This window comes from Canis lupus, chromosome 10, assembly GCF_011100685.1.
Source record: "Canis lupus familiaris isolate Mischka breed German Shepherd chromosome 10, alternate assembly UU_Cfam_GSD_1.0, whole genome shotgun sequence".
Classification (NCBI taxonomy): domain Eukaryota; kingdom Metazoa; phylum Chordata; class Mammalia; order Carnivora; family Canidae; genus Canis; species Canis lupus.
In genome coordinates, this window is record NC_049231.1 from 62,513,595 (window position 1) to 62,525,514 (window position 11,920).

Genomic DNA, 11,920 nt, shown 5'->3' on the forward strand with positions numbered 1-11,920 from the left:
CCAGAAGTCTCTAAAAGTTAATGACTTGTGGATTTATTATAATATTAATATACAACTGATAAAAATCACATTAAAGTAAAATTTTATTGGAAATGCTATCTTAATGAAATGAATGGACTTTTTTCAATTGGCTTTAATTCTTGAGGATAACTCATTGCTCAGAATGACGGGGCTCAGCATCAATAATATCCTGGTTTTTCATTTATATGTGATAAGAAACTTCTTCACATAACTAAGTAGACAGAAGTAGAAGAGATTTTGTTATAGCAATATTAGTCATTTCTTTGGGCTCTGAATGCCAAAACTGACATTGTGTGACCTATCATCACATTATCATCTGCAGACTGACAACTAGGTTCTCCTTCAATCTGGTTGAAAGCAAAGAATAAGAAAACATCAGGATTTCAAAAATAGTTTCTTGGAGTTACTGCTCTCTCAGTTCCATACCAATGTTTTGACCTGCCCTGCTGCTCATCCTCACTGGACATTTTGACACCCTGGGACAATGCGCCATCGTTAGAGGAGGAGGAAGAGAGCAATGCCTTTCTTTTGTAAAAAGGGAGAAAGGTGATGTGAAAGCTGCAGTGGGAAAGCTGTGTTGCCCACAACACAGGCATGCTCTCAGGAAGAGCATTTTTAGGAAAGTCTTTAGCCTAGTTTGAAGGCCACTGAGATACACCTGCTGCTTCTCCTGATTCTTGTTCACTCTTAAAATCCACCCTAATCGCACCTCTGTCTGCAACTCCATTGAAAATACTTTTACATCAGCAGCGAACACTTTCGACTCATTGTGGAGAGTCTGTGGGCACACAGGTTCCTGAGTCTGCACAACCCATCTCCAGTTAGGAAGGGGCTGTTGTGAGCATGCGCACACCCATTTTCCCTTAGGAATCAAATGCACTTGAGCGCACAGGTGTTCGGATTCAGGTGAGACTCTTCCCAGGATGCGCTGGGGGGGTCCCGGCTCCTGTGGACATGGTCACAGAATGTTTGTGGATCCCTCTTTGGCAGATTCCAAATTTGTGGACAAAAGGTTAGTAGACTTGTTTTTGTGACCGGAGTTTAACGTCTTTTCTTTCTTTTTTTCTTGAATCATTTTTTTATGAATGTAAATATATTAAATATTCATTGTAAAACATATCTAACAGCAACCCAGTAGAAAAATAGACTCTCAATCTAAAATTGTCAGGGGGCTAATAATTAAGCAAAAGCATTTGTTTGGGATCAAAGAATTGCAAATTTCAGTGTACACAGATTTTGCAGCTTCACAAATATTGTCCCCCCCAGGGAGCAAAATTAAGGAATTTTAATGTTTTTATTATTTTTCAGGGATGTATAGTTGACACAAAATGTTACATTAGTTTTCAGGTGTACAGCATAGTGGTCTGACAAGTCTATAGGTTATGCTATGCTCACCACAAATAGAGCTACCGTCTGTCACCAAAAGTCAGGGGTTTTTAAAGACAAAAAGGGAATGCTTGTATAGGTTGTTTACAAAGAATTTTGATTGGTGTTGGTGGCAGAAAACTATTCTTGACTAAATGTAATTAGTTGCTAAGGCTATCACTAAGCCAAGGTCTATCACTGTAGCAAGTTGCAGGTGTTGGTGCCTAGTCCTAGAAGTACTTGTGATTTGGCCCAGTTAAAAAAATTCATGGGTCCACCCTCTCAGATGTGCCCATGATCCACTCCTTTTTTTAAAAAAATTTAAAAATTTAAATAAAATGTTTTTTAAAAGTAAGATATCTGGGGCCCTAAAACAGTGAAACAAAGTGGATAAGATTTAAAAGATAGAACCAAAAATAAAAAATAAAAAAAATAAAAGAGGGATCCCTGGGTGGCGCAGCGGTTTAGCGCCTGCCTTTGGCCCAGGGTGCGATCCTGGAGACCTGGGATCGAATCCCATGTCAGGCTCCCGGTGCATGGAGCCTGCTTCTCTCTCTGCGCCTCTCTCTCTCTCTCTCTCTCTCTCTGTGATGTGACTATCATAAATAAATAAATAAATAAATAATAAATAAATAAATAAATAAATAAATAAATAAATAAATAAATAAGCAAGCCAGAAGCCAATAAACTTTTGAAAATAAAAGTGAAGATTAATATTTGTCAGAGTTTAATTAATATATTTATATATAAATATGACCATCAATGCCATTTATAAAACAGTAAGATGTTCAACAATAAGTAAACAATTGTAATGCTTCTATAAACTGGAAAAGTGTATAGGTATTTTAAAAAAAATCATCTTTTCAAAAATTATTGAAAGACATTGGGGAAATGTTAACATTTTGAGGAAACACATGTATTTTTATGACTTTAAAAAACTTAGAATCATAGGGTGCCTCGGTGGCTCAGTCAGTTAAGTGTCTGAATCTTGGTTTTGGCTCAGGTCATGATCTCAGGATCAGGGCATGGGAGGTGCTCCACGTTCAGTGGGGAGTCTGCTTGAGATTCTCTTCCTCCCTCTATCACAGCCCCTCCTCCCCTTGCTCACTCTCTCAAAATAATAAATCTTTGGGGCAGCCCAAGTGGCTCAGCGGTTTAGAGCCACCTTCAGCCCGGGGCATGATCCTGGAGACCTGGGATCGAGTCCCACGTTGGCCTCCCTGCATGGGGCCTGCTTCTCCCTCTGCCTGTGTCTCTCCCTCTGTGTGTGTGTGTGTGTGTGTGTCTCATGAATAAATAAATAAAATATTTTAAAAATAATAATATTTTTTAAAAATTAGAATCACTATATATATACTTTGTTAAATTTACCATGATTATAAACACTATGAAACCAGTTTCCCCACATCTTTCTATATAGAGCATATCGCCAGATATTTCATTGTTTGCCAATCTGATGAGTAAAAAAAAATATCTCAGTGTAGTTCCAATTTGCTTTCTCTCATTATAACTGACTCTAGACATCTTTTTTTTTTTTTTAAGATTTTATTTATTTACTCATGAGAGACAGGCAGAGGGAGAAGCAGACTACCTGCAGTGTGCCTGATGTGGGGACTCAATCCTAGGATCCCAGGATCACACCATGAGCCAAAGGCAGAGGACACTCAACCACTGAGCCACCCAGGCATCCCTCTAGGCACCTTTTTGTACATATAAGGCCTATTTGTTTTTCTATAGATTCTTTGTTTCCCAGTCCTTTGCCTTGTGAAAGGTGAAATAAAAGAATCAGTTATGTCAAGGGGTTTATAAATGGAGCCAGGGGGCTATTAAGGAGTGTGTTGAGTCAGGAATCCTGGATTGCAGGACACATGAGCCCCACTCAAACCAGTTAAGCCAAAAAGGAAAAGCATCAGTTCACACAACTTACAGCTTCCAGGCCACAGTGAAAAAAAATCAAGACTTCTGGCATGGTTAGATCAAGCAGAGTCATTTGTAATTTGTCTCTCTCTGTATCGCTCAACCCTGCTCTCTTCTTTGCTGGTAGGCTCTGCACCTGTCTTGACTTGGAGATTAACTGAGCTGATTAGATCACATGTTGACTCCTGCACTGTGCACTGTTCTGATGGGCAGGCCTGGGTCCTGTGTGCTCCCCTGGTTTTCACATTCAGGCAGCTGTGATGTGTAGGTCCCCTGAATGTCCTTGCTGTGATCCTGTAATTCAGGGATCATGCTTTTGTTGGAGGAGATCACCAGATTGCATGGGTCAAGGCCTTGGGGAGGTCGCTGGGGACTCGCACACACCATGTACCCAGCTGGAACACAGGGTGCTGCAGATTCGGCCTCCGGCAAGGCCTACACTTTGGCTACTCCCCACAAGGAGCCTGAAGGCGGGAGTGGGGGATAGGGCAGACCGCTGGCCCTAGAAGGAGTGGATATCTGACCCCAACATGGCAGATGCGAGGAGCACTAGAGGAGTCCTCCTTGCTCCAAAGACTCTGAAAGCCTGCTCTGTCTTGCTTTTACATCCTGTTAAGATACCAATATGGAGAAACTTTTAGTGTCTATTGGGCATTATTGGTTTGAAGGATTAGAAAGCAGGTTTTGATAAGAGGAGGGACATTTTTAGGGTTCTGGGAGCTGGAGGATGAGGAATAAATGGGGCAGGAGGTAGGACATACAAAGAGTGTGAAAGACCCTGCCTGCCACTCCCCAGCTGGCCTGCAGCTGGAGCTGCACAAGGCACAAGTTTGGGATGCAGGCAGGTGACATGGTGTTATCACTGAGCTGAAGTGACAGCTGCGAGAAAGCAAGAAGGAGCCCAGTGGCTGGTGATGGAATCATGGAAGAGCTAGTCCAGGGTGGGGAGGTGGGGAAGGTAAAGGGCTGAGGTCGGCGTTGGGTATTCACAGGGGAAACAAACTGAGCAAGAGAGTGGAGATAGAAACAGGATTTCCATGTGCTGGTTTTCTTTTTCCAGAGCTTTTTACCAGGCCCCTTTACAGGTGGCTTCCCTTTCCTCTGTTCCACAAGTCAGTTTTTAAAATTGTGATAAATATATATAATACAAAATTTACTTTTTTTTTTTTGCCATTTCTAAGTATGCATTTCAGTGGCTTAAGGACATTTATGTTGCTGTGCAGTCACCGCCACCATCTGTCTCCAGAACTTTCTCATCATCCTAAGTTTAAACTATATCCATTAAACAATAGCCCACCATGTCCCCCCTCAGCCCAGAGCCTGATAATCATGGTTCTATTTTCTGTGTCTCTGAATTTGACTATTGCAGGTACTTGATAGAAGTGGAATCATACAATATGTTTCCTTCACTTAGCATCATGCCTTCAAGCTTCATCTGTGTGTAACATGTATCAGAATTTCATTCCTTTTTAAAGCTGAATAATATATTCCAACTTGGGTTGTTTCTACCTTTGGGCTGTTGTGAATAGTGCTTCTGTGGACATGGGTGCACAAATATCTGTTCTAGTCCCTCCTTCACTTACCTTTTGTAGATGCCCAGAAGTGGAACTGCTGAGTCATTTGGAACTCTGTATTTAGTTATTTGAGGAACTGCCATACTGCTTCCCACAGGGGCTGCACCATTTTTACATTCTCACCAACCATACACAAGGGTTCCAATTCCTCCACATTCTGACTAGCACTTGTTTTCTTTTCTTTTTAATAATAGCTTTATTAATGGCTATGAAGTGGTTATCCCATTGTGGTTTTGACTTGCTCCTTAATGATTAGTGATGTTGAGCATCTTTTTATGTGTTTACTGTCCATTTGCATATCTTCTTTGGAGAAATGTCTGTGCAAGTCTTTTGCCCATTTTTGAATTGGGTTGTTTTTTATTGTTGAGTTTTAAGAGTTCCTTATTTATTCTGGATATTAATCCATTATCAGACAAATGATTTGAAAATACTTTTTCACCATTGAGTATGATGTTAGCTGCGGGTTTCTATATATTGCCTTTATTATATTGGGGTAGTTTCCTTCTATTCCTAGTTTCATGTTTTTCATCATGAAAAGGATGTTAAATGATGCCAAATGCCTTTCCTGAATCAGTTGAGATGATCATATGTTTTTCTCCTGTTCATTCTCTTAATGTGGTGTATTACATAGATTTTTGTATGTTGAATCATCCTTGCATTTGTGGAATAAACTCCACTTTGTCGTGGTGTTTAATCCTTTTAATATGCTGCTAAATTCAGTTTGCTAGTACTTTGTTGAGGATTTTTGCCTTAGTCTTCATAAGGGATATCAGTCTTTTAGTTTAGTTTTGTTTTTTTTTGTTTGTTTTTTTTTTTTTTTTGGTAGTGTCTTTGGCTTTGGTATCAGGGTAATGCTGGCCTCATAGAATGAGTTACAAAGTGTTTCCCTTTTTTCAGTTGTTTGGATAATTTGAAAAAGATTGGTTAGTTCTTTAGATGTTTGATAACATTCCTTTGTGAAAACATCTGGTCCAAGGATTTTCTTTGTTGGGAGGTTTTGATTATTGATTCAGACTCCTTATAGTTCTATGCAGATTTCCTGTATCTTCATGATTCTGTCTTAACAGGTTTTGTGTTTCTAGAAAGTTTTCCATTTCATCTGAGTTATTCAGTTTGTCAGCATTTAATTGTTCATAGTACTCTCTTAGAATATTTTTTATTTCAGTAGAATTGGTTGTAATTTCCCACCATCATATAATTTTGAGCACACACCTATGTGCCAGGTGTACTTTGTTAGGCTCTGGAACCCATCTTTGAATATCATGGTATCACAGACTTACAGTGCAGCAGTGCATTTAAAATGTGATTTAGGGAGCAAAGTCGGATAACCTTCCACTTTTCAGAACTATGTTAACTATAAATAAATTTAAGACATTGATTCCCAAGTCATATTCAGGGAAGGAACGCCCTTATGATAGTCTTATGAGCCCTTACTTGTTGCTAAAGGTCTCTGGCCTCAGACTGTGTCTGGTAAATAGTCTTGGAGACAGGACCCACTAGCAGCGGTGCACTGCAGTCCAGCACTACTCATGGAACCACACGTACTCAAACTCAGTATGGGGATAGGGCCCCTTTTCCATTTCTATTCAGTATAATATCCATGCAGTAGATGACACAAGATACACTAGTCTTAAGGATACAGTTTTCGGGGTTTTTTACATACATCTAGATCTGTGTAGCCAACAGTAGATCTAAAATATTCCCATCTCTCAGAAAAATCCTTTATGTGTACATGAGACATGGGAAGTTTTGGGTCCTAAAAGTGTTAGTCTAGCAGCAGTATAGAGTAAGGAGAATGAGATGGATTCTGAGTCTTCATCTGGGAGCCTTGAGGAGGCATCTGTAAATTCTGCTCACTCTTCCAGGAGTGGCTCAGATGTTGACATGTTCGTAAAAATCAGGCATGGCCTGAGCCCTCCAACAAGCTCTTACTTGTGCTTACATACATGCCACACACAGACCCATCCATTCAACATTTATGGGATTCGTAGGTCCTGACCTGGTGGAGTATCCAAAGGTATAACACCACAGTCCTTGCCCTTCTGAAAGAGAGCCAGTTTGGCTGCAGCCCAGAGACCCCCAGAGCTCATTTTCTCATTTTTAAGATGTGGTTTGCAGCAGCTACCATTTTCTATTGTACCTTCCTTTGCTTCTCAGAAAACCCTAGCTCCTCCCTCCCCCTTCCTGTCATGGGCATCACTCACTGACCTGAAAGTTAGGTTGGAAGTGGGGTCATCTTGACTCTGCTCATCTTGCTCTGCTCCTGCTTCCTCAGCCACGGCTCCTAGAGTTACCAGTTTGCTTATTTGTCCAGGAAGTGGGTCCAGTGATATAGTATTAGAAGGAAATGGGCTCTTTAGTTTGGAGAGCATCCATTAGGAGGTAAGTTGATTACTATTGAGAGGGATTTCATAAGAAGGAAGTGGGAATGGGATGCCTGGGTGGCTCAGTGGTTTAGCACCTGCCTTAGGCCCAGGTTGTGATCCTGGAGTCCTGGGATCGAGTCCCACATCGAGCTCCCTGAGTGGAGCCTACTTCTCCCTCTGCCTGTGTCTCTGCCTGTGTGTGTGTGTGTGTGTGTGTCTCATGAATAAATAAATAAAATATTTTTTTAAAAAAGGAAGTGGGACTAGTTGCTCATTGTCTGTGAAAGAAGCAGTAAGAGAAACAGGCTTGGGTTAAGAAAGGAAACCTGGTGTTTGGAAAGCAGGAAGAAAATCCTCATCTGAAGAGTGGCCAGGATGGTACCACATGGCCTTCACCCCAGCCCTCTGATAGGAGAGGACAGCGAGATGGCAACCCAGAGGAGAGTTTTTTAGTTCTCCTAACTCCAGGCAACAGATAGGGTTGGGCTGACACTCTGGTCTTTCTAACTAAACCGTTCTATGATTCTATGATGTCACTGAAGAGAGAAGAATGGGGAGCTGGGCTTGGCTCCAGCTGCTCCAATTCCTTTCCTCTGGATTCTGATAGGTTTTTGGGGTGAGGGGAGATGAGCTGAGTGATCACACGTGTCCCAGCTCAGTCTCCCCTCTAACCACCTCAGACCCCACCACATTTATGGAGAGAAATTAGCCAGTGTGAGTCAACTTCATCGAAACAAGCACAGCATTTTCTATGAAGCTGATCAAAAAAAACAACAACGAAAAATAGCCTTTTATTCTTCTGTTTCTAGAAAACTTAAAGAACAAGAAAACTACATTCAAACTAAGCTGGAAAAGAATATTTGTACAACCTGTGATTGTGAGAGTGGACAAGTCTTCTAGCTAAGCCTATGAGCTTTGAAACCACAGCAATCACTTTCTTCATCCTCCTTCTAATTTGCTTCGTTTGCATCTTCCTTTTATTGGTGGTTTTTTTATATAAATGGTATAAATCCATGCTGATAAATTGGGATCAGATTTCAAGTCACACTAGCAAATGTATCTAGAAATAATATAAATCAATTTAAAATAGAGCAAATAATGCTATAGCTATTTACTTTTTCCACTTCAGAATTTTAGAAGTTCTAATTTCCTGTTTAAAAGTGAAGTTCCCAAAAAAAAATTTAAAAAAAAAGTGAAGTTCCCTACCAAGTAAATCACAACCATTCTCTTCTGAATTTTCTACTTATTTGTTTTCAGTTCCCAAAGCAAAGTTGAAGAGACAGAAAAAGTTCCTTGTATAGATGGTAATGGAGGTGAAAAATGTGTAGCTGCTGCTAATGTGGAGACAAACAATACAGGAGACCAAGAAAAGTAAGTCTGTATCATAGAATGTGATAGAAAGCCATTTTGGGGTGTGATAATGGTGGCTAACATGCATGAATTTTTAAAATCCTGCTGATTATCTAGGACTCTCGTAACACAAATCATAGACTTGAATGCACCCACAAGGCCTGGCATTCTTGTCCAGAGACGGAGTAAAGACGTGGAGGACACACCTTTAGAAAACAAAGAGGAGATGGAGGACAAGGAAGACAAAATGAAAGAGAAGCAAGAGCCTAAGAATGTTAAAGGGAATGGCGAAGAGGTAATGGGCTTTTCTCCTCCCAAGGTCCAGTTCAGAATTCCTTTCATTAAAAAGGTAGTAAATAATTTGGCTAGGTGCAATGAGCTAGTCTTGCTTGAAACTTAAGTTTGTTTCTAGAAGGAGCACAATGTCTGCAATCATCGAAACCATTCTTCTTAGTTCATGTTATTAAACTAGTCATGTATTCCATCCAAATCTAGATACTTGCTCATTCTTCACTCTTACATTTGTGGTGGTCTTTTAATGATTCCCCTTCATTTTGTTTTTCTCAGAATCCTAGGATTTTAGAGCTGGCGGAGTCCTTGGAGATCATCTAGGGATCCAGGTTTCTCATGTTACAAATGAGAAAATGGGATGAATTGTGCAAGGTCATTCCTCCACCGTGGCCAAGATCAGGATCAGACCCCATGTCCCTGTTCTGGTTCCAGGCTCCTTGTACAATAGCACACAAAGATTGCCCGGACCTTCTTGAGCTCCCTGTCGGGACCCTATGATAGGAACAGTTCACATCTTCCCTCAACACAAGGCCCATGCCCAGAGGCAGAACGATGGTTCAGGGGGCTCTTTTATAACCATAGAAATATGAAAATGAGATCATGATGGATTATCACTGCTTTCCTGTGTCATTTAGAAACACATCTTCTGTTTCTCACAATGTTTCTATATTTAATTTAGAATATAAACGAAATTAAAAATATAATGTTTTTTAAAGCGGAACTTGTTGCCTTCATAAATTGATCATTTATACTGTTTGTTCCATTCTCTTGCAGGATGACGATATCCAAAAACCACCCATACCTCTCACTAAAACTCATTCAGTTGTTGAAAACCAGAAAAGACCTTTAAAAGGAGTGACATTTTCTAGGGAAGTAATTGTTGTGGACCTTGGAAAGGAATACCCCCCGGCACCTCGAAGCTATACTCGAGAACATAAAGAGAGAAAATGAGCTCAAAAAAAAAAAAAAAAAAAAAGCTGAGAGTGAAAGAAATATAAGCTTAGACTAACAATGAAATGACTGGGGTTACAAGATCATGTTGAAACAGCAAAATATGGGGAATTAAGCAAATACAAATAGTATTTTACCTTTGTGCAGAAAGAAGTGGGCGACATGCAAAATTCTGTGAGTAAAATACCCAGAGTTTGAATATAGTTTTTTTTGAAAACTCAAATCTGAGTTCAAGAAATTGATTGTATTAAGTGTCCTTAAAACAGTGTCTACTCAAACACTGTTCTAACATGTGAATAAAGTTATTTGTGTTTGTGCAGATGTCTGTTAGGTAAATCATATTTAAGGGGAACTTTGGAGATAGTACCTGTTCTTGATGCTCTCATCACAGGTATTCATGACCAAATGACATTACTGCTATTGTCATAGAAACTTCCAATAACAAGGACTAAGATCTACTACATAATCCCTATTGAGCTCAGTCCTCAAACCCTAATAGTACTGACAGCTGCTTTTAGTACTGTTTACTTACAGAAAACAACCTACCACCATCAGTAAAACATCCTGGTACTTTAGGCAAGTCCTACGTTTATACTATTTTTGATTTCAGTAGTTTAAAATTTGCTGTCCCTATGTGGCATGTGACAGGACAAGCCATTAAAGCATCATCCAAACCACTGCAGTAAACGTGTGAAAAGTACAAGGGGCTACGAGAGAGATAAAAAGCAGAAGACATAACACTCGATTCAGGATCTAGCACATGGTCATACATATGACACACACTCGATAAATGTTGAGTGAGAGAATAAGTGGGTGATACAATTAAAAGGTGTGACTAATTCTAAAAGAAGAGTATTGACACCCTTTGGTGTTGGGAGAAGTCCTTGAGTCTGGGCTTTTGTGTGAAGAGCAGGGACTTAACGAATGGAAGCATTGGATAATATAAGCCGAAGGAAGAGTGTTTGTCAGATGGGAGAAGCCAAAGAAAGGATTTCTCTTTCTGCTGCTTGTTAGTGTGTAGACTTCTGTGCATTGATTTTATATCCTGCAACGTTGCCGAATTCCTGTATCAGTTCTAGCAATTTTTTGGTGGAGTCTTTCAAGTTTTCTACACAGATATCCTATCTTCTGTGAAGAGTGAAAGTTTGACTTCTTTGCTGATTTGGATGCCTTTTATTTCTTCTTCTTGTCTGATTGCTGAGGCCAGGACTTCTAGTACTCTGTTGAACAACAGTGGTGAGAGTGGACATCCCCATTGTGTTCCCGACTGTAGGGGAAAGGTTCGGTTTTTCCCCACTGAAGATGATATTAGCTGTGGATCTTTCATAGATGGCCTTTATGATATTGAGGTATGTCCCTCTACCCCTACATTGTGGAGGATTTTATTTTATTTTATTTTATTTTGTGGAGGATTTTGATAAAGGATGCCATATTTTGTCACATGCTTTTTCTTCATCTATTGAGAGGATCTTATCCTCTCTTTTATTAATGTGGTGTATCATGTTTATTGCTTTGCAGATGTTGAACCACCCCTGCAGCCAAGGAATAAATCCCACTTGGTCGTGGCAAATAATCCTTTTAATGTACTGTTGGATCCTATTAGCTAGTGTCGTGCTGAGAATTTTTGCGTCCATGTTTATCAGTGATATTGTTCTGGAATTCTCCTTTTTGTGGGGTCTCTGTGTGGTTTTGGGATCAAGGTAATACTGGCCTCATAGAAAGAGTTTGGAAGTTTTCCTTCATCTCTGTTTTTGGAGCAGTTTCAGAAGAATAGGTGTTAATTATTTAAATGTTTGTTAGAATTCCCCCAGGAAGCCATCTGGACCTGGACTCTTGTTTGTTGGGAGATTTTTGATTAGTGATTCAATTTCTTTGCTGTTATGTCTCTGTTTGGATTTTCTATTTCTTCCTGTTTCAGTTTTGGTAGTTTAGATGTTTCTAGGAATGTATCCATTTCTTCCAGATCACCTAATTTGTTGGTATGTAATTGCTCATAATATTCTCTTATAATTGTATTTCTTCAGTGTTGGTTGTGATCTCTTTCATTCATGATTTTATTTATTTGGGCCATTTCTCTTTTCTTTT

General features: G+C 39.8%; 1 protein-coding gene across 4 annotated transcripts in view; it reads left to right on the forward strand.

Moving 5' to 3' along the window:
- C10H2orf74 (chromosome 10 C2orf74 homolog) overlaps positions 1-9,867 on the forward strand; it is a 32,171-nt gene extending 22,304 nt beyond the window's left edge. Inside the window, exons 1-5 of one of the 4 annotated variants that reach the window (XM_038551362.1) lie at positions 7,792-7,957; positions 8,053-8,246; positions 8,501-8,614; positions 8,711-8,888; positions 9,161-9,547. In XM_038551362.1, coding sequence (XP_038407290.1) covers positions 8,152-8,246; positions 8,501-8,614; positions 8,711-8,888; positions 9,161-9,205 — 432 coding nt within the window. In that variant the 5' untranslated portion in view covers positions 7,792-7,957; positions 8,053-8,151 and the 3' untranslated portion in view covers positions 9,206-9,547. Of the gene's footprint in view, positions 1-7,791; positions 7,958-8,030; positions 8,247-8,500; positions 8,615-8,710; positions 8,889-9,160; positions 9,548-9,658 lie in introns of those variants that run through there. The other 3 variants (XM_038551360.1, XM_038551359.1, XM_038551361.1) reach the window with 3 other exon arrangements.
- The last annotated feature ends 2,053 nt before the right edge of the window (positions 9,868-11,920 follow it).